Source organism: Nestor notabilis, unplaced genomic scaffold (genome assembly GCF_000696875.1).
Source record: "Nestor notabilis isolate BGI_N333 unplaced genomic scaffold, ASM69687v1 scaffold33486, whole genome shotgun sequence".
Lineage (NCBI taxonomy): Eukaryota > Metazoa > Chordata > Aves > Psittaciformes > Psittacidae > Nestor > Nestor notabilis.
Genome location: NW_009934854.1, coordinates 15231 through 41834, shown reverse-complemented (window position 1 = coordinate 41834; position 26604 = coordinate 15231). Strand labels below are relative to the sequence as shown.

General features: G+C 41.4%; 1 protein-coding gene across 1 annotated transcript in view; it reads left to right on the top strand.

Moving 5' to 3' along the window:
* The window catches only part of GPR107 (G protein-coupled receptor 107), a gene marked incomplete at both ends in the record, with an annotated part of 27932 nt that continues 1328 nt past the window's right edge, over positions 1 to 26604 (top strand). Inside the window, 16 exons of the mRNA XM_010017527.1 lie at positions 1 to 126; positions 720 to 770; positions 1000 to 1088; positions 1188 to 1354; positions 2324 to 2358; positions 2565 to 2621; positions 3456 to 3566; positions 5069 to 5202; positions 6165 to 6240; positions 7188 to 7261; positions 7822 to 7939; positions 8931 to 9061; positions 10969 to 11012; positions 19499 to 19548; positions 20282 to 20365; positions 21194 to 21318. Coding sequence (XP_010015829.1) covers positions 1 to 126; positions 720 to 770; positions 1000 to 1088; positions 1188 to 1354; positions 2324 to 2358; positions 2565 to 2621; positions 3456 to 3566; positions 5069 to 5202; positions 6165 to 6240; positions 7188 to 7261; positions 7822 to 7939; positions 8931 to 9061; positions 10969 to 11012; positions 19499 to 19548; positions 20282 to 20365; positions 21194 to 21318 — 1472 coding nt within the window. The remainder of the gene's footprint in view (positions 127 to 719; positions 771 to 999; positions 1089 to 1187; positions 1355 to 2323; positions 2359 to 2564; positions 2622 to 3455; positions 3567 to 5068; positions 5203 to 6164; positions 6241 to 7187; positions 7262 to 7821; positions 7940 to 8930; positions 9062 to 10968; positions 11013 to 19498; positions 19549 to 20281; positions 20366 to 21193; positions 21319 to 26604) is intronic.

Below are 26604 nucleotides of genomic sequence, written 5' to 3'. Positions count from 1 at the left end.
GATGATGTGAGGCAGAAAGTGCACCTGAATACCTTTGGTTTCTTCAAGAATGGTTTCATGAAAGTCAATGTCAGCAACCTCTCATTGAAGCCACCTGTGAGCTCTGATGACAAAGACAGCTTATCAGTAAGTTACTTTGAGTCCAGTGACTGTATTAAACCTTCTGTGAAATTGCCCTTGCACTGGATGCCTTGTTTGAGGTGTCAGATCCTAACTGGTGACAGTAGGATCAGTGTTACTGCTGACAGTAACTGTCTCATTTTTAGAGCACTCTAGCACCACATGTTATATAGCACATTATATTTTAATAGAGGCACTGAAATACTAGGGTAGAAGACAGACCTGTGTTCTTACTCTTTGGCACAGTTCAACCTCTTTACTGAAAGCAATAAATGTTTTCTTCAAGCAAAAACATCTGGAAGAACACTGCAATAAGTTAAAAGGCTCAGGGGCAGAAGGTACTTTAGGTGAGTTCAGGATATTAGTTATCCACTAATATTTTATTCTTGGTGGATGTGGATAAAGCAGCAAGTTTATTATAGTTGAATATTTTCTCCATCTAATTAGATAATGAGAAAAATACCTGGATTCTGCCTTAAATGTAGGTTAAGTTATTTAGAGAGCAGTATCATTGACTCTTTGTGTGGTGATTTGGCTTCTGATACTAGAGGAATGTGAGCTGGTTTTAATTTGACAGATTCTTCTCAACTGTCTCATAGGTGGGGTTCAGTTTGGATCGAACCAGGAATGATGGGTTCTCCACTTATCTGGTAAGAGATGTGAATTTGCTTTCCTAACTTGGGGACCTTACTCCAGGAATGGTTGGAAGAAATAAAAGAAGGGGGAGTGAGGGGGCTTTGGACATGGCAGGGTGTTAAAGATAATTCAGTTTTACAACTTTGTGGACTCATAATAGTTATCTCTACCTGGAGCAGGGGGAACATGTCCCATTTCTTATAAACAGGGGGCACTCCAAAGGTGTTTTGCTTCTATTACCAGGATGAAGAAGTTGATTACTGTATCTTGAAAAAGAAACCAGATCAAGACGTTTCTGTTATACTCTTACTTCTGGACTTCAAAACTGAAGTGTGAGTAAATAGTGTACTCTACACTTTAAAGTTATTAACTCTTTATAAATGTTGATTTACTTTCATTTTGAATAAAACCTCTTTTATTTGTTTGTTTAGTGTGAAGGTACAGTTCTCTGCAGAAGCTGCTGCTTTGTTACCTAAAATTTCATTCATGTCTGAGGAGAATGCTACTGCATTAAGTACCAAGCTGCTAAAAACTTCTGAACAGAGCAGTGATTCTGGTAAAAATCCTATAAAGACCAACCCAAATACAGACAGCAAAGGTAAACCTCCTAAACCTGACCTATATGTGCTCCCACTAGGAGCTGCTTGTTGATGTGGATCCAGCAATGTATTGTCACATTTTGGGGTCTGGACTGCTGAGCAGCCTGATCTGAAGTAGCCCGAGTCTCTCTTGGCCCATGATGTTCACAGGCTTTAATATTGTTGAAAAATTTGTGCCGTTGTTTAACAAGTCAAGAACTGAATCTTGGTGGCACCAAAGATTGATCTGATGGCTCTAGTTTTGCTTTCTCTTGCATGTTGACAGTGCACTGAGGTGCGGGAGCCAAAAGCCAAGCTGAAGACTTGAACTTTTGCTTACTGGTAGAATGGGGTGACCTTATGTTTGAAAAGCTTCTTACAGGAGTGGAGGGAAACTGAACTTGACATGCTGCTCCATTGAAGCCTCCTGTCAATTTAAGTTTCTCAAGTTCAGAACAGATATTGGCTTGGCAAAGGTCACCTGTGCTTTTGGGTTTTCTTTGATTGTTTTTTTACTGGGGCTTTACTTAGTAGAGAGCTGAGAACTTTTTCCTTCCCCAGGGCTAATTGGACTTCAGTGTGTTTGTCAGGCCATGTATTAATGTCCAGGTTAAGATTAGTCAGTGAGATTAAAAGTACTCAGTCATAACATTAAAAATCATAGCTGTAGCCTGCATCTGGTATAGGTCATCTGCTTCCTGGATTGTTGTAATTGGAGGGGTTGGGAATATTTCTTCAGTATGCTTTTGTACAAGGTTTAATAGTAGAGAAGCTTGTTCTAGCATTTGAGCATGCATTCAGAATGAATGCTAGTTGTGGGAAGTCCTGGGAGAGTTTAAGGGGAGACTGGGAAAGAATCTCTGTTAATAATTACCTAGGAAACTGCCACGCAGACAACTGTTAGAAAGAGTTGAGTAAGGTATTTCAATGTGTAAAAGGATGTCTAAATGCAAACACTCTAAATGTACTATTAATACTTTTATCTCTAGATAACAAGTCCAAACAAAGTACATCATCCTCCCAGGTAAGAAACTATCTGCTGTTCTCTTTCAGAAAGAACCTTGGGGGTTATTCTAGTGTAAGCACAGCCAGAAAGTGGAGAGTATTGTTTTTTCCTTAGCCTTCCTCTGCTGTAAATACACCGAATGCAGTTTTGATTGTCTGGATGATGTAGCCAAATGTGGTAGATAGCCACTTAAAACGTCTAAAAGTCTTTTCTTCTTTTCCCAGAGCATAATAGAACAAGAACATCCTGTTCACAATGACAGAGGAACTTTTTCATTTCAGGTAGGGTGTCTGTCAGTATCTGGTCTTAATGTGTGCCAACAGTTCTTTCACTGTATTACTGTGTGGAAAGTAGAAGTCTGTCAGAGATGCCTCTGATAGCTCAGTATGTTTTTCAGTAGATGCTTGTTAAAAGCAAATGATGGAAATCTCTTTCTTCTTAAGGTGTGGAAGCTGTTTTGAACTGCCTTTGGTATGATGTAGTTCTAAATGTCTCAATCTGTGAGCCTCAGCTTATTGAAGTTTACTGTGATACAACTAGTGCGTACAGATTGCTAACAACAAATAGCTGTGACCTGAGTGATGACTCACTTCAGGGGGAGATACTCTGTATGAAACCAGATTAACACTTTGTTTCAGCACACTGGCTCACTGATGATGGTTACTACAAAACAAACTCATTTTAAATTCTGTAATGTGACACAAATCTCATTTCCATAGCTATCACAATTTATATAGTTGAGGGAGGAACAGAATAGCTGCTTATGCTTCAGGGCAGATATGATCAAAACTTTGTTCTTCATCATATGATATATGATTCAATATATAATACTTCTTGATGTCTTTTCTCTGCAGTGAACCACGTTAAATATTGATACCTAAAGGTCTTCAATAAAGATCTTGAATTACCAGAGTGTATAATCATAGATAGGTGCAATGATTTTGCATCTGGAATTCTGTTGATATGCTGGTATCCTCAGACCAGTACAACTTGCTGAAAGGAACAGATGACCCTCAGTGACAGACTTTTTTCATGCTTCAGTAGAGATGATTTCTTACCAGGGCAACCCTGTTGTGAATGAAAAGAATGCTAACTTTCCTTTTCCTCATTTCCAGTTCTTTTTTAACATCAGCTCTGATAACCAAGAAGGTCTCTACAGCCTGTATTTCCATAAGTGTGTTGGCAAGGATGGGCCAGCAAATGATCAGCAGCTATTTAGTCTTGATGTAAGTATAGCTTCTGAAGGATAATTAACTCATTCACTTAGACTGAAACATAGAGCTTTCAATTCTGGCTTGCATACCCATGAGTATACAACATGAGTGCATATATGGGGTGGGGAGTGATTCAGAGTTGTGCATTTAAATCTGTAGTGGCATTTCTGAAGGAAGCAACTACATTAAGAAGCATTGAAGTACTGGTTTAGCAGAAATGTCTGGAAATCTGAAGACTGCGTGTGGGCTGGGTTCAGTCTACACAGTTGTGACTAGATGCTGTAATGAGATGGGAGCTAAACCAGCTGTTTGTGTTCTGCTATGCTCAAAAATCACTTTTTTTCTTGACACAATTGCAGATGTTAGGGCTGTGGTTGCAATCTAAATTGTTGGTATTTGTGAATTCATTGTTTCTGATCTTTATGGCCTCATTAAAGATGTGGTTTGCAGTGTTAGAAGCAAATCCTAAACACAGGATGGTATAACAAATGTCTTGTCCCTTTTGACATCCATGGTTTTGGTTCTGTGTTCTTTTGAACCAGAGTACATTATCACAGCTCAGGCTTTCTTTTTTTTCCCTTTCCTGTTCTCATGCTGGTGTGTAGTGAGCTATTCTGTAACAAATCCTCTCATTGACCAAGGTAACTCTCAGCCAGATCAGCCCCTGAACTCCTTTTTACATGGTTGTGCTGATACTGCTGCAAGGGAAAACCGAGGGAACTTGTAGGTGCTAAAACTTAGCAGCCCTAACTTAGCTCGGGCTAGACCACATTAAATCTGCTTCTGAAGTTTTATGTTCAGAAGACCAGTTTTCTTTTAATTGCTTTTTGTTGTTTTGACCTGCTGATGAAATTGGAAAGGAAAGAAAACCTGAATAACTCATCTGCTTGGTTGTGTTTAGAGGTGCAGGACAGTTTCAGTACTGCCAACTAGTCTTGATGCATTGTTTTAATGAGGTCCTAGCATGTATAACCAGGACATAAACAGGATGTTAAAGAAAGCTTCTGTTTTCTCACAGGGTAATAGGCTTGCAGCAGGGTGCTTCCTTTCTCTTGACAGATGAAGAAATCCACTGTAGTAAACCCAAGAGTGGGGTTTTCAGCTATGTTTGACTCTGCACACCTAAAATCAGGACTGTGCTAAAAAATCCTGCTTGATTATGCAAGATTTTTAGATACTGCTTCTGAATCAAAGATGGACAAATTCTGAAAATTGATATAGAGAACAAGTATTCTTTGGGAAAATTACTTTGCCTTTCTGAATTATGTTGACTAACTGAAGCACTGGAAGGAGCCTCTGTCCTTTTCTACTTTTCAAGGAAATTATGGGTGTGATTTTGCAAAATGTTTTGAGCTTCTTGAGGATGAAGGGTTGCTTTAAGAGTCTTATAACAGTCACTGCTTCAGAAAAGCTGATTTGAAATGAGTGAATTCGATGGTGAATTGTAATTGTTAACTCAGTGCTTTAACAAAATGTGTTTTCAACTGTTCATATAACACACCTTTAATCTTCAGATAGAAATTACGGAAAAGAATCCTGAAAGCTACCTCTCAGCGGGTGAGATCCCACTGCCAAAGCTTTACATTTCCATGGCTATCTTCTTTTTCCTGTCTGGGACTGTATGGATCCACATACTTCGTAAACGCAGGTAAGTGGACTGGTTCAGTGTGAGGGATAGGTATGGGCCTACCTTCTTTGGTTTGGGGGGGGGGTTATTCCTTATAGAATGCTCAATTCACAGCCAGATTTTATCACTTAAAACTCCAAATCTGGCTCAGTATAGTCTGCCTAACACTTATACTGAAAACAACTACCTCCATCAGTATCATGGCTGCAGACCATTGTTCTGAAGTTACCAAGTATTATGTGAAGAAATTCGTATATTGTAGCAGCAAATAAACAGGAAACTTTGTGTAGCTGGTGACAAAAGAACACTGTTTGAAAATAACAAGAAAAACTTGATCAAGGAGGCTTTTTGTGTGGGGAATGGCAGAATATGGCAGTGGAGAGCCATAAACGTTTTGATTATAGTTGAAAGTGGTAGGAATTCCTGATTGAAAACCATGTTGCTTCTTCACAGTCAAAGCATAGCAACAGAAGCCAGGAGCACCTATGATTCCATTTTGGCTTTTCCTCTGACATAGTCTGAAGTTCACGTGGTGGCAGGGTTACTCAGCAGTGTGGGGTTCACTTGGTGATCAGATTATTTGATAGTTTGAAGGTCAGTTGGTGATGCTGATTTGGTAGTCTGGAGTTCACTTGGTGGTGTAGTGTCTTGGGGGCAGAGTGATACATGTTTGAGTTATGTTTAGCAGATTTTCAAACACTTATGGTCAATATATGCAAGATGTTCCTATGAATTGCTATTTTTAAATAACCCAAGCATTAAAAATAGAATATGCAGAACATGTAGTTGAAATGTTGTCCAGGATGTTGCAAAAATCTGGACTGCAGCATTAGAGGGAATCCTTTTACGCTAATAGTCAGCTCAGCCTGGGAATTACTGTTTGATATTTATAGGTTTTAAAGAAATACCCTTGGGCACTGGAATTTTTGTTGCTGGCTTTTAATTGATGGTCTTCCTTCTTTTTTTTTTTTTTCTCTCACCAGAAATGATGTCTTTAAGATTCACTGGCTAATGGCAGCCCTCCCTTTCACAAAATCTCTGTCCTTAGTCTTCCACGCAGTACGTATAATGTCTCTGCCTTCAGTTACTCAGCAAGGAAGTAGAAACATGGAATGCAGGGCATGCTGTCAGGGAGATCTGCTTTGTGGTGGGGAGAGAATGGGAGGGAGAGGAGTGTCTTTCGTATTGAAGCACTGGAACTGAACTGCAGCTGTTTGGTTGATTGTTTTCATCAGCAGGTTTTGACTTCAAATACAGTTGACACCGTGGCCTGAAGTGAAGCAGCAAGCATGCATCAGGGTTGAATGAGTTCCATGAATTCTAATGTTTTGGCTATCTGTGGCTAGCCTGAAAGCTTGAGCTGTGGTGTTGTTTCAGCTGCATGGCTTGCTATAAATGTTAATAAATAGAAACCTTGATGAATGTTTGTACAATTCAGGTCACTACTTTAGATGAAATATTTATGGTGTACTATAACAGATATAATGCTGTAAGCTTTATCGCTTTCAATACATAAAAGGCTCTATTGGATTGTGTTGACTTTGCCTTTCCACTGGAAAGGTCTCATAAACAAAGCTAATGGCAAGCTTTTCATCCTTCAGGGATGGTGCCAGCCGTAACTGCTCCAAACATTTTTGGAGTCTAATGAATTGAATCTGGTTTCCCATGAAACCTCTAGTCACCCAATGCAACTGAACTTGAACAATGAGTGAATAAACAGGTTAAAAATGCAGTTGTTTAACTATAGTTAAGTGTGGGAGGTATGTGGGAAGGATATAGATTGTATAAGATATATCCACTAATACTTAGGAAACGACCTCATCGTTGCTAAACAAAACTAGAACAAGTTGGGAGGAAGTATTCTCTAAGAGGTAGCAGAGCTGAGTTTGCACACAGTTGTTGGAAAATGGAACTTCAGGTGCCTGTCAAGCAGACCTATTTTATAGACATGGCTGGGGTACTGATGAGCAGCTGGTAAAGTAACACACTGTGTTTTCTGCTTCCAGATCGACTATCACTACATTTCTTCTCAGGGATTCCCTATTGAAGGCTGGGCTGTTGTTTATTACATCACTCACCTGTAAGTGTTTGAAGATTGTGGTGGATTCAAACAATGGAATTGAATTCCCTGTGGGGCTGCCCCCTCCTGAGCAAACTGGCAAATTGCTGATTCTTTGGTACTACAGTCTGAATGACAAGACAACAATCAGCCCTGTGTGAGGGGGAAAGCTCTACTTATAAAGGGCAGCTGCAGAGAATTGGCACTTATGTGGGTGGAGGAGTAAAAGCATAAGAAAATGCTTTTCTTTGTTCATAGTAATATTCAAGTATCTAATTTGCTCTTGGTGTGAATGGTAAGAGGGTACAGCTGCAAGTGTTTTCTCTTGTTCAGGGTGATGAATGGACAACTTCCCCTGGAAAAGATTGTGTATATTGACAATTGTGAATGAAGCGTAATACTGCTGTGACACACAGTTGTAAGCAAATACATCTGCTTCACTGTTGCAGGATAAGCACTTGCCAGAATTATGAATAGCAAGGCATTTATTTGGGTTTGTGGCTTTACTTGGCTGTAGGAGAGAACCTGGGCAGAAGAGGAAGTGTGATCAAGTCTCACTGCAGTATCTGTTTCTCTTTCAGACTGAAGGGTGCTCTTCTGTTCATCACTATTGCCCTGATTGGCACAGGCTGGGCTTTCATTAAACACATCCTGTCAGATAAAGACAAAAAAATCTTCATGATTGTCATCCCACTTCAGGTGAGGACTGAGCTGTGTCAATACTTCCTGACTTGTGGGAGAGCTGCTCCTGCAAGCTGTAGAAGGCTGTGGATCCTTTGCGAAGTACCACATAGTTACTGCATGTATAAGCCTCTTGGTTACAGTAAAGTTGAGCTGGAATTTTCTGGATCATAAGTTACTTCAGTAATTTTCCTCATTTTTCTCCCTACATTGAGCATGAGATAATGGTGATCAAATGGCGTCAGCAAACGAACAATTAGCTATGAGGTAGGTTTATTCATGCTGATGCAGAACTTGGGCTGTAGAACAGTACTAAACTACTAAGCAGGGAAAATAAATGAAAGTTGTCACTTCTGAAATGCTTGCTGAATGGACTTAACTAGAAAGAAGGTGCAGGAAACCAGGGACTTGTAGGCCTGCTGGGTGTGAGGGAAACCTTCCCAGCATGTTCAAAGTGATCAGTGCTTGTCTCCTACTCCAGGAACTGAAGTACATAGGAGGGCAGCACTTCTATTTCTTGTTGTAGATAGAACAGCTTTTCTGCAGTTCCAGATGGGATCCCTTAACCAGCTGCAAAACCAGAAATAGATTTAGTGTTTGAGGCCTTTAGAGCTCAGCTATGGAGTACAAAGCATGGTCAATGGCCTGTTTGAATTACTGGTTTATTTTAGTATAATGAGTTTGAACTGTTAGCTATATGTGTGTCCTGTTTCTTTAATAGGTTTTGCTCTTTTTATCTCTGATACAGTAGATTCAGCATAGCATATAACAAAAAAGACTACTTTCTGAATGTCAGTAGAAAAAAGTTCCAATCAGTTTTATTTCTATAAATCCTATGAAGATGCTGCTGAATGTGTGACTTTCTTGACATAGAGCTGCAGAAGAGTTATTGATGTTACTGAACAGGCTCTTTCTGCAACTATGGGACAGCTTTTGCTGAATTGACAGCACACATTTAGTATCTCCTTGGAAAGCTGCTAAAACCATTAAACATGTTTTTGTCCTGTAGGTACTGGCAAATGTGGCATACATTATCATAGAGTCAACGGAAGAGGGGACAACTGAATATGGGCTGTGGAAAGAAATCCTTTTCCTGGTAGACTTGCTATGTTGTGGAGCAATCCTGTTTCCAGTGGTATGGTGAGTCACTGTGTGTGTTGTTTGGTTTCTAAGTCCTGATGGCTTGAGCTATTTCAGAATTAATGGATATTGACTGCTAAGTGGAGCTAAACATACTGCCAAAGCAAAAAAAGTCAGTCCTTTGGAGTCAAGCGTTCAGTTAACTTCTTTTAAACTGTCTTAACACTTGTTCTGGGGATGTTAAAGTGAAGATAAGGTGGGTGGCAATTTAAGCACGGCCAGCACAGTGCTTTTGAAACTTGGAATTTTGCAGAAGTGCTGAGTCTTATAATGAGAAACAAGATTTTGCTTTACTGGCTGAGGCTGGAAACTAGGCTGCTAGATTGAAAAGCAATAGTGCTGTCTAAGATCAGTGCTGCCTTCAAGCAGAGTAGCTGCATTTTTTACTTGATTGTTTAGAAGAAATAATCCCACAGGGAGCATCTCCCTGCCCTTCCTTCCACTCTACTTGGCAAGCAATAATGATGGTTATGTAAAACTCGACCAAAACACAGATAATTCAGATAAACACTATTGTTGCTGCTTGCCAATTAGCCAGAACATTTATCTTCTAAATTCATTTTCGTCTTAATTGGGTAAACAGCTGGATATGAAGAACCTTCTGGCTCCTTGGTTAGTAAATGCATAATACTCTTTTTCTCCAGTATTTTTTTCTGAGATGCAGGGTGAATATAAATGTCTAGTAAACATGTCATCACTCTAGAGTGTAACTCTTGAGTGTTTGAGAACTGTTTCATAATGCATGTGTTTGTGTGTCTGTATAAAGACAAAATACATATTGCTCAATAGGCAGCAGTAAACTTCAGCTTGGCTTGTGAGGGTGGATTTCAGTTGTCCTCATCCCCAGTTGTCCTCTGTGTAAGGGTGAAATCCTACACAGTGTTGGCAGCCTTCTGCCAAGGCTGGAAAATGTCTTTGAAGAAATTCACACTACCCTTTATGCCTTCCCCTACCCCTTATGCCTTCCCCTATTCCAGCCAAAATGCTGCAGCTCTTCTGAGGTTAGGAGCGTTTGAGTATGGTAAATAAATCTGCAGGAATACTAACTTTACTTGTGGACAGGCTCTGATTTCCTATGATAATGCTAGAATTACTACCTAATGCTAGAATTCATACATCATACCTAATGATAGGTACAGAACTTGCTTCCCAGGAAAGAACTGTATCTGAAGAACAACTGCATTTGGGTGAGTTGTCATGTAACTGTGTACAGTGTGCAACCACTGTTCCTGCATTGTCATGGTACCAATATAAACTGGCAGTGAAGCCCAGGACATAAAATCCTGTCCCTTTTTCATTTGGATAATGTTGCTGCAGCTGGTGGGCTGACTTGTGAACAAGGTGACTAAGGCTTGGCCCTTGAATTTACATTCCTGCAGGGTAGCTTCTGTTACGTAAGTTGCCTATGTAGACATATAAGCTGTAATCAACTATCCAAATGAAAAGAGCTTAAATGAGCAGTAAGATGCCAAATGCTTGGCAGGACTCTGTGTAGTAGCTCAGCTTAATTGTACAAGTGGAAAGCATTATGTTGGAAAATGCCCTAGTTTCTTACTCTGCTCTCTCCCTCCCACAAACCTTTCTGTAGGCTGAAATAGGTTTTAGCAATCAGATTTCTTAATCACAAGGAGGTACAGATTCTTAAACTAACTGCCTGAGCTGGGGAGATCATAGAATCTATGAATTAAGATCATCTAGTTAACACCCCCCGCCTGCCATGGGCAGGGACACCTCACACTAGATGGGGATGAAATACATGCAGTGCCAATCATGCTAAGCACAGCTAATTACAAGCGTAACCCAGTCATAAAGAGCTAACAAGACTTCTCAGTGTTCTAGAGGGCTACAGTGAAAAGGGAGTGTAAAACTTATAGCTAATCCCCTCTCTTTTTACTTTTATTTTTCAGGTCAATAAGACATTTACAGGAGGCTTCAGCAACAGATGGAAAAGGCAAGTAATCTGTAATGTCTCTTCTGCTGCATGCCATAAGATAATGCCACAATTTCAAACACATGATTTAAAATATGTAAACTAAAACTATGAATCTACACTATGTCAGTGTCAGACTGCTGCTTTTCCTCAGTGAGGCTCATAGGAATAACTTCTGGACCATTCTCATGTATTGCTTCATCAGAACTTGTATGTGGAAGTAATTTTCTGGTACTTGCACAGCTCTCAGTGCTTGAGCTAGGCATGACATCTTGATAGATTTGTCTTCTCAGGCTTGAGTGTTCAGAAGCAGAACTAGAACTGAATTCCAGAATTGCTGACTATTAGTCAAAATAGCCCCCCTTATTTCAGTTTCTGCAGAGGGAAACAGACCTGATTAGGAAACAAAACAAACTGGCATTCAGTGTAACACAGTTCTTGACTTGTCCATGTTTGTACAGCAGCTTAAAGGACTGCTTGTGTAAAGTTGTGTTTATTGTAGCAGTGGAATTGAGATGATGGATGGAAAGTTAACTCAAATGTGGCTTCTATAGAGTGTGCTTTTCCTGCCTTATCTACTCACTTCTTTGCAGATGCCAACCATGGAGCGTAGCGCTGGCTTCCTTGTAATCAGGCAGCCATTACTCTTGTCTCTCCTTTCTGGAGATAGACTTCTAGGTCTGGATGCTGCTTCCAGCCATTTCCTTGGCTTCCACTGAGATACTTGTAATTCAGCGCATTGCTTCTGTGGTCTAGTAGGTGAAGGATGAGGCTGGGTGCTGAATTCTGCTCCTTGCAGACCACAGATTAGGTCTTTTCTTGCTATCTGTTAAATTGAAACAATACTTCAGATGAGCTCAGCATTTTTTTTGTTGAGATTCCATGCTGTTAAAACAAACAAACCCCAACCACCATACACACACAACCCCCCCAAACCCTGGGGGGGGGAACTAATATCTAACAGAAACCAAGGTAGAAGAGACTAGTATTGATGATGTAACATGAATATTATTGGCAGCTTTCTCTTCAATGTGTTCACATGGGTGCAGTGACATTCATCAATGACTTTGTCTTGCCTTGACCACTGAGCAAATGTTCTGGAGTGCTTATGCTCTTACTGTTAAAAGGTCTGCTTGAATGTAGACACTCCTTGAAGCAGTTTCTTCTGAAGTGAGGACTTTGCATATATAAGGCCTGGTTCTTAGCAGAAGCCACTGTCTGTGACTGTAAGGGGAGGTCAGTGTTCCTATAAACAAGGCAGAACTTCTGGGTGGCAGGGTGGGTCTGTGACTATTCCAACACTGAGCACTCAGCAGCTAGTGATTATAACTGAGATACAAACCTACATCTGTGGGGCCCCTGGTGATCACCTCTTGCCAACCTTGCACTTGGTGGTTCTTATCACAAGATGGTGCTATGGAGTTTGCTTAAGTTCAAACCATACCGAGTGAAGGAGCAGAGCAAGGTGGCCAGCATCAGGGATGTTCAGCATAAGACTGGACCTGTCCACTCTTCATTGTAATGGGTGCAATATAGATACGAGTAAAACCAAGCAGTTCTAGAGGGTAAATTGTAGTGTATAATGGAGGTAAAAGAAAATGGAGACTTGAGAACCAGTTGTGTCTTTATAGCTAGTCAGTGCTAGGCACAACAGCCCTTAAGGGCTCTTCTTGGTCCTCTGTTTTGTGTTATTCACCATGGCTAATGGCACTTGTGAATGTTGCTTCTGGATCACTGCTGTTACCATGCTTTACCTACTGGTGTTACCATCTGTAACATCAAGTTACAGATGGTAACATCAGATCCTACAAGATCAGTAATTGTCTGTTGAGGGGGATTTAGCGGCTGTGTTATGCTATACTAATCATAAAAGAAGAGCTAAGGAAAAAAACTCTTCAGGGAAAACATTGCATAGGCTGCAGCAGATTGTTGACAGGACAGCCACAGTGATGGGACTTGCTTCTGAAATACAACGTGGTTGGAGTATTTAGAAGCTGTTGATAGGAACCCACGGGGAGCAAGTGAATGGCAACGTGATACCAGAAGCAGAATGTTATCTAACGTTGTCATGCCGCTAACGTGCCTGTTTGAGAAAACTGAAAGTGATTTGGTTGCACTGTAATAAGATAAAATCAGTCATGTTAAACTTATCAATGAGTAGTCTTGACCAGAACCACATGCTCTTAACTCTGTAGCCTTTCTTTGGAGGCCCTTTCCTGCAGAGGTGCTGCTCTGTGTCTTAGCTTCCCATGAGAAAAGCAGCACCTGTGCTGACTCTGAGATCACCAGCACTTGTGTTTTTCCACAGTTGAAGATGGTTTTCTCCTGAAGTGGTAAAAACTACTGGGTCCTCTCACAAGGCAGTTTAACTGCTGCACTGCCTGTGCTGTGGTTAGAGCTGACAGTCTTGTGCAGACAGTTTTAGTTGGACTGCTTATTGCTTGCTAGGATTTATTGTCTAGTATTACCTCAAAGGCTGTTTTCCCTGTTCTCTCACACAGACTTCATTAACGTATAGGATGTCCTGGGGAATTATATACTATAAATCCAATAGCTGTTTTTCCTGGCGCTCAGTCTTCTGGTGACCTTCTCGCTGGTGAGAAAAACCTAAGGAAAATTGGTTTTTCTTCTTTGTGTCTATTAGAGCTAACAACTCCAAGGACTTCATGGCTCAGTATCCTGGTGGTGTTTCCTGACTGTCTGTCTTGTCCTCTTCCAGCTACTTCACAACCTGTTCATTAGATAGCATTCCCTTGGGTCAAGTGCAGGCATGACTGCAGCGTGCGTGACTAGAAATGAAGCAGCAGGCTGTCAGGACTACCTGTCTTTCAGTCTTACAGTTGTGCTTGCCATAGGCCTTGGTATTAGTAATGTACAATTATTAAAAAGGCTTGGTATATGTAGCAGTGATTTGTAGCCACTATGTAATGGCTATTTAAACTTGATTTGGTTTTTTTTTTAAGGGTTTTCTAAAGTGGGAAAGCTGAAGGAATATGTCCAAAGCCATAGTTATCCAGAGAGACATTATGCACAAATGCTGTGGATTGCTGGGGAAGAGTAGGCATGGCACAGTGATACAGCTGAGTTCGAGCTGCCTGGTTGTTGTTTTTTCCCTTGAAGATGATCTTTAACTCTGAAGCAAAGTATCTGACCTACACAGGCTTCTTATCTTATACAGCAGTGGGTGTAAGCATCCCAGTTTTAGAAGCTTTGTTTTTCTTCCCCCTTTAAAAATCACCACCTTCAGACTTAAGCAAGTGCCTCACTGCAGCTCTTTGGTCTGTCACTGTATCTTCTGTCAGTTGGAAGTACGTGCTCTCTGCCCATTTTTAGGTCTGCTTTACAAATGTCTTGCAGATCTAAGGATACCAGCCTTGCTAACTGAACTGTCTGGGCTGGAAAGTTGCTCAACTGCCACTACCTTGTTTACAGGCCTCATGAGAAAAGGAAGAGAGAGAACATGTTGTAGTAAACTTGCTCATTTTAGTTTGAAACTCAAAGTGGTTGGTCGTGGACCTCTCAAGACTTATAACCCACTCGTGTGGATCATGTCATTTGTTTGAGGGGGGAATGGAGAGCTAGAAACGCTGCTGCAGGTTTTGTTCTGCTTCTGCCTCTGCGCGTGTGATGAGATGTGAAACTCAGTGCAGTCTGATCACGAACTCTTAGCTATTTTCCTGAAGCACTGCAGCGTGTCATAGTTGGCAGCAGAATTAGGGGAAATACATCGCAGTGTGTAGCTCCCAGGCAGCATTCCCTGTGTGCTGTGCAGTGGGCAAACGATGAATAATGCTTTCACGCTTGCCCCCATGTCAGGAAAAACCATTTGCTGTATTCAGTGTCTTCGTGCTTCTGTATCATGAAAATGCTGTGAACAGAGAGCCTGGTCCTGCCTGGTGCAGAGCACCCTCTGCTCAGCTGAGCTCAGCAGACGCTGGAGGCAATGGCTCTGTGGAGACCCGTGCTAAAACACCTCTGCAGCTCTGGTGAGGAGGAGGGGGTAAATGTGCTCTAGGCAATACACGGGCATCTCAAACCTTGAGATAAAGCTTAGTGATTTAAGTGTCAAGACCTCAATGGATAGCACTGGAGAGCTGGGAAATGTTGAGAAATGCAAGCTGAGAAGTGAAATAGGCCTATTGTGTTCCAGTGTACCACTTCCAGGCGCCCTAGATAGCTGCCCAGGGTCGATGTAGCAGTTCCTGTTGGTGATACATCGCTTATCCTGTTCTTTGGACTTCCTTCTGACCCTTAGGGGGAACTTCTGTGCCAAGTGGCTAATGTGTTTCAGAATATTGAAGATTAACAAGTCTGTGCCACTTCTCATGCATGACACTGAGAGTCACTGCATCTGGTTGCTTGATCTCTTCTTTCTAGTATAGGAATGCTTTTAAGCAGAGTGTTAGAGAGATTATAGAGCCATACTTCTCAGAGTAACTCCTGGGGCTGCTTTTTGAGGTCTAGATCTGAGTGTGTGCCTTCATTCTTGGGGAGAGTAGGAAAAAAATCCATTTACTATTTGGTAGCAGCACAGATTGCATCTCAGATGCACCAGAGTTAGCACAGCATGCAAAGCATTGTGGAACTATTTAGCTGTACTTGAGTGTGTTCACTCCAGATGCATTATGGCTTGCCCTTGTTTACTGTACTGTCTGGACTTGAGTTCTCTGTGCCCTCAGCAAAGTCCTATTATTGTTATTACGTATTCTAAAAAGGTCAGATTGATTCATCAGAAAGCTATTGTCTGGTGTGTAAAGCTGTAGTGGATGGTGTGACTGTTTTTCCCCCATCTTACAGGCTGTCTCAGCGTTTGAAATTAGCACAGGGGCAACCTGAAAAAGGGATCTGATTATGAAAATACTGTGGTATACTGTTTTGATCACTGTGGATCAGACTACTGTAGGCACAAATTGTTAAAGTAAATGCTGCTAGGGAGGGAAGCAAGGTATAGATGTTGTTATAAACCTTTCTTGGAGGACGCCTTTTAGCTTTTTAATTACCCTGTGAGAAAGATGGAACATAGGTCTGAATTCATTTGTAAGGCCTTTGGTAGAAAGTCTCTGCTTTTTTGTGTTTTTCCTTCTCTGCAGTTAAGTAGAGTTCCTTGGAGAATGGTTATCATACCCGAGACATAAATTTACCCAACCTTTACTGCGTGCTGTGATTGCTGCTGTGTTATCACAGCTTTACAGGTTGGAGCTTCAAGTGATTCAAGTTGTAAGTGACAGCTGCTGGCCTAGCCTCTGTCCTTGGAAATGTTGCTGTCGGTGTCTGGACTGCCAGGCTGAGGTGAATCAAAGTCTGCAAGCGTCCAGCATAGCAGGACTCCAGTATTGCTGCTTGGAGCACGTTCAGCCTGTGAAGAAGCAATTTGCAGGCGATGCCAAGCAATGATGATTTTAGATTTTCTCCAGAACAGTGTGTGCTTTAACTTTGAGCTGTTTAAAAAAACCTGGCAGAATGTTGTAGGCATGCATTAATACTTCAGTATCTGATAGCGGAGAGAAGTATTGCTGAAGTTGAGGCAGCTAGAGGAGAGCACCTAGTTGTGATAAAGGAGCAAGCCAACTTCCAGAGGTGGCTCTTCGGTCTTTCTGCTCGGTGGTGGTTGCCTTTTTTTCCACCCCTTTCCCTTCTTTCCCATGCTCAGCCATTCTAGATACTTGGATGTACCAACTTAGGACTCTTTGGTATTGATTATCATGATGAGTAGGTGAGATCTTGAGCTGTGCTCTGTCACCTAGAAGAGGTGGCATTGTGATAATTCACTTGGCAGCCAGATCGTTGGCTTCATGATCCTTTCCTCCTATGCACTGCATGAATCCAACAGAAATGACTCCCCAGCTCACTCAGTTGTTGACTGTAAAGCACTGATGGCCTGGCAGTTTGAATCACAGCTGTTGAGTTGGTGTTCCTTTAACTGCAAAGCCTGGTAATTCTCATGGCCTGTCATTGCACCAGTTGGTGGCAGTTCTTGAAGATGGATGCGTTGAGTTCAAAATAGATCCTTCTGTGTATAAACTGGTATGTGGTAAATCACAGGATCTTTGTGGTTGCACTTAATGTAGCTCTCCTTTAAATAGGACAGTATTGCTTCCCCACTTCACAATTTAATGAGTTTGTCCTGCATATTTAGATGCTTTAATTTTTCTCCATGAAAAGCTTTTATCATTAGGTTATCTGGTAGAGCACTAGACCCATAAAGTCCATAAGTTTTTGCTATTTATATGCTGGAAAGTAGCTTTTGCAAGGGAGGGAAATGGGGGAGAAGGAGCTAAGCCAAATGTCTTAGTAGCTACCAAAGATTTACTTATTGTTGTTCTAGCAGTTCTAGGTCTTGCCATCTGTTGCCCAGTGGAGTGCTCTGTGCTTCAATGCTGGTACACTACAGATGCAAGTCTAGAGCTTAGGCAGTGCTTTCTGGAGTCCAGGACTGTATATTGCAAAGAGGATGCTATTTTATGTTCAGCATTTCATATTGCAGTTCAGAAGGGATTATGCTCCCAAAACTGAGAGCTAGTGTGACATACTGTGCCATAAGGTTGACCCTATGAGCTCAGTCTTGCCCAAAGCCAACCCAGATGGACTGGTGTTCAGATGAGCATCATACAGGAGGCGTTTTAGCTGCGTGGAACCAATCCTTCTCAAATAAGGTTTGCTTTTTTCCTCTTGAGCTCTGGCTTTGCTTTCTCTTACTGACATGTCCTGTCTTCTTTCAGAAGTTAAACATGCTGTTTGGAAATACGTAGAAGCCACTAGCCAGCACTACATCAAAACTACTCTTAGTAGCTTAGTTTTATCTACCTGTCAGCTAGTTTATGCCTTGTGTTAGTCAGGTGCTGTTGTTATAGTACATCTGCTGGAACAGGGTTTGTATCTGTCTTGAGGTATCCATAGCTTTCAGTGGTTCTCCTGGAACACTAAAGGTAAGTTGGAAAAGGACTCTTGATTTCTAGATTATACAAAGTAAGCTTAGAACAGAATGTTGTCTGTCTTCGCTGTATGTGGGAGCCTTTAGGAGTTTGAGTGGTGCATTTGACATTACCTTTCCATAAGAAAAGCTTCATTTTTTTGCCACAGGAAGTAAAGCGTTGCTTTGGTAGCTATTATTCCTCCTCTTTCTCATGCATAATACTGTATTTTGCACTGTTGTGAACCTGGAAGACCTCATGTGCAAATCCTTGCAAAACTCTGCTTTTTGCAGTGGGTGATTTCTGTGAGGGAGTGCAGGCAAACTTAAGCACAATGTGTTGCATTTCCACATCTGATTAAAAAAAACAGGAGGGCTCCATTGAATACCAACCAGTAAGTATGTGGCAGTATTTTCTAACTGGCAGCTTGTATTCATTGGCTCTAAATTGCATCTCTGTATGCTGTCAACATATCTTGGGCTCTTTGCCTCTCTTGTTGTCACAAAAGCACCACAAGTATGTGTTTGTAATTGTGCTGCACCTATAAAACCTGACTCTCAAACCAGAGTTGACAGCTCTTCCATCTGCTGTTGACCTCTGCTCGTTCACATAAATATCTCTGTGTTCCTCAAGAGCTGATGTAATGTGTCCAGTGAACGCAGGTTCGCCTGAGGCCTCAGCTTACACGGTTTGTGAACTGAAACACATGCATTTGCTGGGAGAACTATTTAGTATGACTTCCCATTTCACTTGTAAGTTGTGACTGAGTCACCAGTGATGGAGGATACTACTTGCTAAAATACTTCTGCTGCTGTTCAACAAGGTGCAGTGATTTCCAGAGCCACAGTTACCTCAGAGTCACTCAGATCAGCTGAAGGCACAGAGCAGGTCAGGAAGTAATCCAGAAGAGGTGAATTTTCTAGGAGGCAATTATCCTGGAAGCTTGGGATACTTCCTAGTAGCTGGAAAAGTGCTGCGTTTTGGGCTTAGTCTGAAAATAACGTTGATAACACACCTCTGTTTTACTTGTTACTGAATACTGCTTACCCTGATCAAGGGCTTTTCAGCCTCTCGTGCTCTGTGCCACTGAGGAGGTGCACAGGAAGCCAGGAGGGAACACAGCCAGGACAGCTGACCTGAACTAGTCAAAGAGATATCCCATACCATAGATCATCATCAGTATAGAAAGTGGGGAGATGAGCAGTTCTGTAGTGCTTAGTTGCTGGCTGGGGTTAAACCATGACAGCAATGTCAAGTGGCATGGCCCTTCTGGCAGGAGAGAGGTGACAATATGTAGTTAGCTATGGATAGAGGAAGGTTTTATATTGCGGAGTGCGTGCATGTCAAATTTAGTGTAAAGATGATCTCAGTGAGTTGCCTTTTTAAGAGAGAATGCATCCCAGCCTAGGAGTTGTCCTGCACATAGACAAGCCAGACTTTCACTCCTCAGAGCACCCAGTGGGCTGTGAGACAACCGTCTAACTTGGAATTACCCGAGTCCTAGTTTTGACTACTTACCTATTTGCAGACAAGCATCAAAAGAAATTCTGTCTCATTTTAACAAGTTTCTGATGGACTTTTGTGTTCTCTTGATAGCTGCCATTAACCTAGCAAAGCTGAAGCTTTTCCGACATTACTATGTGATGGTAAGTAAAACATCTGTACACCTGCATATAGAGCCCTTGGAAGCCATTCAAGCCTTTCGATGAATTACTTATTGGAAGCTGCTGTAGCTGGTGGATGTGGTGGAGATGGTCCTAGTTCTGTGGCAGTGCTGTGGGTTGGCATCTTGGTTACAATCCTCAAAGCAGCTTCCTGTCTTTTCCTGGTGGTTGCATCCTTCTATCTTTAAACTGGTTCCGGCTATTTGTAATGCTTACTGATTTCCTCTGGAGACAGCTTGAGCTGCCAGTTGAATTGATGGGCTTGAATAACGTACTGTAAACTTGCTAAAAATTAAACTTGGGACCAAATGGTGCCTTGAGATGCATGTGTGCAGTTTCTGATTAAGTCTGTGGGAGCCATGAGCATACCTCCCAAGAGAGCCTGAGCTGCTTAATGATTTCCAGCGGCCTCATTTCAGACTCTTGTAAGTAGGAAAAGTAATAAATTACAATCATGATTCTTCAAGTTCTACAAAATCGTAATACTTAAAGCATTTCCTGCTGTAACTTAAATATGTTAGCAACAGCTTGAGTCATTTGGATGTTCAACCAGCAGTAGAGCCCTCAGCCTACATCTTCCATGTTTATTGAGGAGTATAATAAGGCTAGTCTGAGTTAATGAGTTGCTTGGGAATTGCTTGAGCTATTTCTCTGGAAAAAGAGGTTCTATAAGGATGGTGCTATTGTTCTCATGCTTTCTCCTTTTCCTTCCCAGATTGTGTGTTACATTTACTTCACACGGATCATTGCAATTCTCATAAAGATTGCTGTTCCATTCCAGTGGAAATGGCTGTACCAGGTATTTGCCAGCAAAGAAAAACACATCCATTTCTTGATATTTTTCTTTTTCTTATTATTCTTTAAATATAACTGCACCAAAAAATATTTAACTATAAATAACTGCACCGTTGTTCCTCATGTTATAGTACACCGTCTCAAAGCACAGTGCTGCACCCTGTCTCCTCCTGATTTTTACTGCTGATGTGCCTAAGGTGGCAGGAATATATGTTTAGTTTTATGTTTGTCTAGCCAGACTGCTGGATTATACATGAGATGTCTGAAAGTAATTGTATTATTGATTTGTAGTCTTTCAACTTAAAATGTCTGAAGGAAGTTAATCAAGAACATACAAAGGGAGAAAAAAAACTAGTCAGGTTTGCCTTGTGTAATTGAGGCTCTGGAGAGGCAGTAAAATAGGCTTTTGCTCTTCCTTCTACAGGCTTTATTTGCCTTGTGACTTTTAAATACTTGGTTTCTTAACATATAATCCAAGTAACTGTGCAGGGAGTCTTTGGAATACATTAACTGTTGAAAATACCTAAACAACATGGGGATGATCCCCCTGCCCTTATTTAAAAGCCAGATCTTGCTGTAGTTATTTAAAAGCACTGGAGTGATGGCTAGAACTGTAACTGTATTTAAAGTGACAGGGGAAGCTGAAAGAACAAAGGACTTGACAGCCTTTACCCTGGGATTAATGATAACAGGACAGGAATTGCTTTGTTACTTCTGCTGTGGCACAGGCTTCTTGGCCCATTAAATCTTGAACCTCATGAATGAGGAGAAATGTGTCATGACCATGAAGGATTACAGGGCTGAACTTCAATCTTTGTGTTTTTACTTGCAGCTGCTGGATGAAATGGCCACCCTTGTGTTCTTTGTCCTCACCGGGTACAAGTTCCGTCCAGCATCAGACAACCCTTATCTACAGCTCTCTCAAGATGATGAGGATGACTTGGAGATGGAAGCTGTGTAAGACCCTTCCCTCCTCTGCCTTTTTTTTTTTTTTTTTTTTTTTACCTCTTCACTTTATTTGAGGAAAAATAATATTTAAAACCAGTTTACTTTAATCTCTCTAAATCCTTCTTTGAAAAAGATTAGGATCTGCCCACACGCTTAAAGACAAGGTGTCTATTTGCTGTGTGTTAAACTAATAAAGAGATTTGTGATATCCATAGGAGCCTCTGAGCTGGAGATTGCAGTAATGTGGAATAAGCTGGTAAAGCTTGTCATGAGGCAAAAAGATGCTCATGAAAATATCAAGTAAAAAAGCTTCTGTGTTTAATATATGTTGCTGAACACCACCAAGATTGTCATGAATGCTTCATGGTTTAAAAAACAAACCACCAATCCACCAACAAAAACTAACAGACTACAGAATATAAATGAGCCTGGTGTAAGTTCCCTTCTGCCTTGTTGTTCAGCCTTTGCAGAAACTTATCTTAAGTAACACTGAGCTGAGGAAATGGATTTTTACCAGTACTCTTCCCTGTTCTATTCTTTGCTGATAAACCATGAGCTAACACAAATGCTGCAGGACCTCAGTTAGTCTGGAGAAATGATAAAGTAGGGCTCTGCCGAAGTCCCTGTCATTTTCTTTGCAGTGGTTTTCTAAGGACTTGGAAAATGAGTGGCATTTCTGAATCTATAATCGAAACTGCCCTAAGAAATTCAGCATGCCAGAAGTGTTGAATACAGCTATAAATGTGACAGACTCTGTTGCCTTAATAGGAGCCAAGCTAACCTAATCTCTTTAGTAGTCACACATTTCATGCATAATTGCAACTCATGTACAGGCTTAGAAGCCTGTTCCTTAGAGTTTTCCCAGTCTGGCAAATCTCCTTTACTTGGGTGAAACAAATCAACATTCCAGTTTTTACTGCGGGGGGGGGGGGAAGAAAAGGCAGAATGTGTTTGCCCTCACAGTTAGCTCAGAAAGAAATGGATCTTATTGGGAAATAGCTACAAGGTGGTTTTGTGTCGTAGAATCCAGCCTGAAATGTCATGCAAGGAGTTTAATTTCTGAGAAATACCTCTAGTAACAAAGATCCTCTTTCCAAACACATAGCTGTTTGTGCTTGAGTCCATAAAATCTGTCATGGTTGCAAGTGAGATTCAGCCAGTGCATAGTGACTTTAGAATCACTATAGCTTAAAGGTGTTTAAAATGGTTTAGGTAAGAATCTTGTTTCAGTTTGGAAGCTGGTAAATAGACAGTGCCTTCCTGATGCAGATGTGTGAACTGGATGTGGCAGGATTTGGGATTATACAGAAATGAGCTTTATTGCTTTTTGCCTGTTAGAATGAATTTCCACTTTGCATTACATGCTTAGTGAATTTTTACTTGGGTTTTATTAGTATTAATAATATGGCACCTTTCACATTTAGTGATCTCAGTAAATTGAAGAAGCTGCTAAATTTAGGAAAACCTGCCAGAAATGAGCTGGAGAAAGTTTATAATAAACTAATGGAGTGATTTACATCTCACCATAGTGAAACAGAGATAGGAACTCAAGGATCAGAATTTCCTGTAAGCCTTTTCCTAGTAAGGCATTTTGCCCCTTGCCTCGGGAGCCTCCATTGTTGTGCCTTGTGGGTTGTTCCCCTCAGCTTTGCTTGAATTCTTCTCATCTGATTCACAAGAAGTTTTACTCTTTTGGGCACTTGACAGGGTGCAATCTGTGTCCTGTTCTCCCTTCCCCAGCTGCAGCAGGGAGGTTCAGTTTGCACGTACTTGAGACACATGGTGTATACACATTGTGACAGGTGAAGCACTGGAAGGAAAGTATATAAAAGTTCTTGTTGATTTGGTCTTGCTGGTCCTATTTTTGCTTTTATAAATATTAAATGTTGTTTCTGTAGGGGAAAAATACCAAGGTTTATTTGAGCAAGTGACTAAGTGCCTGACAACATCCTGACTAACCAGTGCATGAGTGTGTTTTGTCTTTAATGTGATAAATACCTACTTGTCTTCAGAGGCTATGGCAGAAGTTAAAAGCCTTCAAACTTCATGGTGTCCTGCCATGTCTTATTGCCACTTTTTATGGTTATTTTCCTCTGCGAGAGGATTTTTGCTAAAATCAGGCTATTTAAAGTATTTTCTGCAGAAGCATTCAGCTTCTTTAGACTCAATATTTCTATGGGCTACAAGGGGAGAGCTGTATTTTCCAGCTTTGCTTGTTTTCCAGCAAAAAAAATAGGACATCTTAAGTGTAACTGTCTAGCTTATGCCTGTTTTCATGCAGTGCAAACTAGACAAAGCTCCGTCTGGCAGTAAATGTAAATGTTGTTAAGGACAGTGTGGAAATCTGCAGAGTTCCAAGAAAAACACAAAGACTAGGTGGCTGTGACAGGAGCTACATAAGGCACAAACCTTTCCTCTGTAAGCCCTTGTAACTCTCAAAAGTAAAATACAAATCAAGGACAGCAAAGGTGACTTGTAGTAAGTCTTTTCAACTAACCTGCCTCTACCTTGGGAGAAAGCATCCCCAAATGGTATAGGACTTTCTTCAGTTACACCAGGCTCAACAGAAGTTCTCCTGATGGAGAGAAGAGTATAACTTAAATGTGAACTAAGGACCAGTCTGTTCATTTTCAAGTAGGGTCAATAGCAATTCATCATCAACAAAGTGGCTTCTGTGCATTCTCTGCTGGGCAGCCTCTTGAGCCTGTTCTGTCAGTATGTAGGCTTGTCACTGACAGCTGGTTAGATTAAAGCACTCTGTTTGAAAAGGTGCAGCCACACTTGGCAGAAGGAGTTGTCAGGCTTCCAGTCCTCATGCCATTGCTGAGGCATGAACACAAAAATATAAATGGTACAGTAGATGAGGTGGGGGTGAGGAAGGGGAAAAGAAGCAGGGTTTGGTTTGGGCTTTTTTAATCTTGTAGTAAGTTATTTCATCAGCTCAGTAAGTTTGCTTTAAATGTTAGGTACCAAAGTGCTCTTCTAAAGTCTTGGTTGAAAACGATGTTCGTACATGCGTGTGGGGTGAAGGTATTTCCACTGGAGGAGGAATGGGAGGAAAAGCCATTAATGGTTTTGTTCTCAATTTGGTAAATCCATCTTACTGGGTGCGTGGAAACTAACTTTGTTTTTCCTTACCACCCAAAACAGCTTCAACATAGTGGACTGTTGTGGTAACACTGACCTACCTTTGCTTATGCTTTGGGATCTGGAGTTTCTCACTGAATCATGAGGCAACCTATTCTGTGCTGAGACTTGAAGTCCTGCTTGCTTGCTTCTCTCTGCTTTCTCTCTGGTTGTGCTGCATGGCAGAATCATTCATTAGAACTGATTTTCTTCACCTGACACATCTTTCCCATACAGAGGTCAGCTTTTTTTGTCCAGTGGCTGATCAGTTTTCACTCCAGTTTGCAATAGCTTGTAAAGGCTGGCTGCTGCCAGCATTGCAGGGTTTCTTGTTGGCCTATAAAACTAAACAAACACAAACCCCAGAAGAAAAGACAGCTGAGATCGACCACAGCGGAGGGCTGAAGATGCTCCTGAATGTTTAGCCATTGCTTGATACCTTGTGTACAACACAAGGGGGAAGAATAAAACACCCTGGTATCTCCACAGCACATACCACTGTGCAATGTTCAGGGAGCTCCTTTTGTAACTCATTTGTGATGGGTATCCCTCTGACAGCCACAAAAATTCTCTCCAGAGAGAGATGGTTTAGTGAAGAGGATTTGTAGCATTTTAACTACTGCTAGTCTGTGGGGCTAGAAACGCAATTCAGCAAGCTGCAGGTGAGGAACACTTACTTACAGTATTGAGGTCAGAACTGAAACCCTTAGGCTGCTCAGAGGGCTAGAATGAGAACTGCAGTGTGCTTGGTCTTAGTGCTGATACCCTTATTTTACTAAGCATTAAAACATGTTGGCTGAACTGATTTTGAGACAGAGAGGACTTGCCCATTGTACACAATCTGAGACAATGAGGATTCAAAAGCTACGCAATGCACTTGTCATGAGACAAGAACAGTGCTATTCAGATGGTCTTTAAGTTGCCATATTGAGGAATCCACCCCAAAATCTCTCCCAGTTCTTTGCTGTCATTGCTGGGGAGGGGACACAGTAAATGGCTTCTGGTACAAATGATATGACTCGACCTGGCAGCAATTTCAGTGTGTAGCTGTTTGTCCTGTCCCACCTTGAATGGGGGAAGTGGATCATTCCCTCTTAGCCATATCCTCTCATCACTTCTGTTGTCATCTGGGTGTGCACTGGGTTTGTAACTGTATTAGAGTGCAGTGCTAAAATCCAGGCTGCATGCCAGGTGGGATCTTACTAGCTGTGAGTCAACTGATAGGACCACTTCGGTGTCATGTATGTGTAAAACACCTATTTATATATCCCAGTATGTCTGCTGTTGCATTGCTATGTTAGATGCTCATTTTTGGTTTGTAGTCCATTGTAATCTTCAGCTCCTTCCTGAAGAAGAGACATTTAGCTCCTTACTCTGTAATTACAAAGTTGATTATTTCTAAAGAGTAAACTTCATAGCCATCTTGCTGCATTGTCCCATATTTTTCAGGCCATTACTTCAATTTGCCAGAATCTGTCTGCATTCTAGTCCTCTTCTCAAATATGTAGCTCTTAGTGTCTTCTGCAGATTTAATAAGCAAGTTCTCTATTCCATTACCCAGGCAATTACTGAAAATATCAAATAGAAGTGAACCTAGGACAGACCTTTCTGGAACCACGCTCTGTGTTCTTTGGTTTTGACAGGAAACCATTAAGTACTTCTCAATACACACTTTTCCAATTAGTTGTGCAGCTACTTTGGTTTTGTCTAGCTCACATTTCCCCAAATTTTTTCCTATGTGACTGTGGGAGGAAAACCTTTGTCAACAAGGAGAACTTAGGAGATCTAAATGTTCTCTGTGCTGATAAGCTTGATATGATCTCTTCCAGGCAAGTGTTTATTAATCCCATCTTTCTCCTTCAGGCAACCTGCTTGGTTTTCTCCCTTCTTTTTGTTTTTTATTTCAGTAGGGAATAAAGTTGCTATTTGATCTGTGCTCTTCTGACCCTTTCATAGAATTATAGAATGGTTTGTTTTGGAAGGGACCTTAAAGCTCATCCAGTTCCAACCCCTGCCATGGGCAGGGACACCTTCCACTAGAGCAGGTTACTCCAAGCCCCTGTGTCCAACCTGGCCTTGAACACTGCCAGGGATGGGGCAGCCACAGCTTCTCTGGGCACCCTGTGCCAGCGCCTCAGCACCCTCAGAGTAATGACTTTCTTCCTTAAT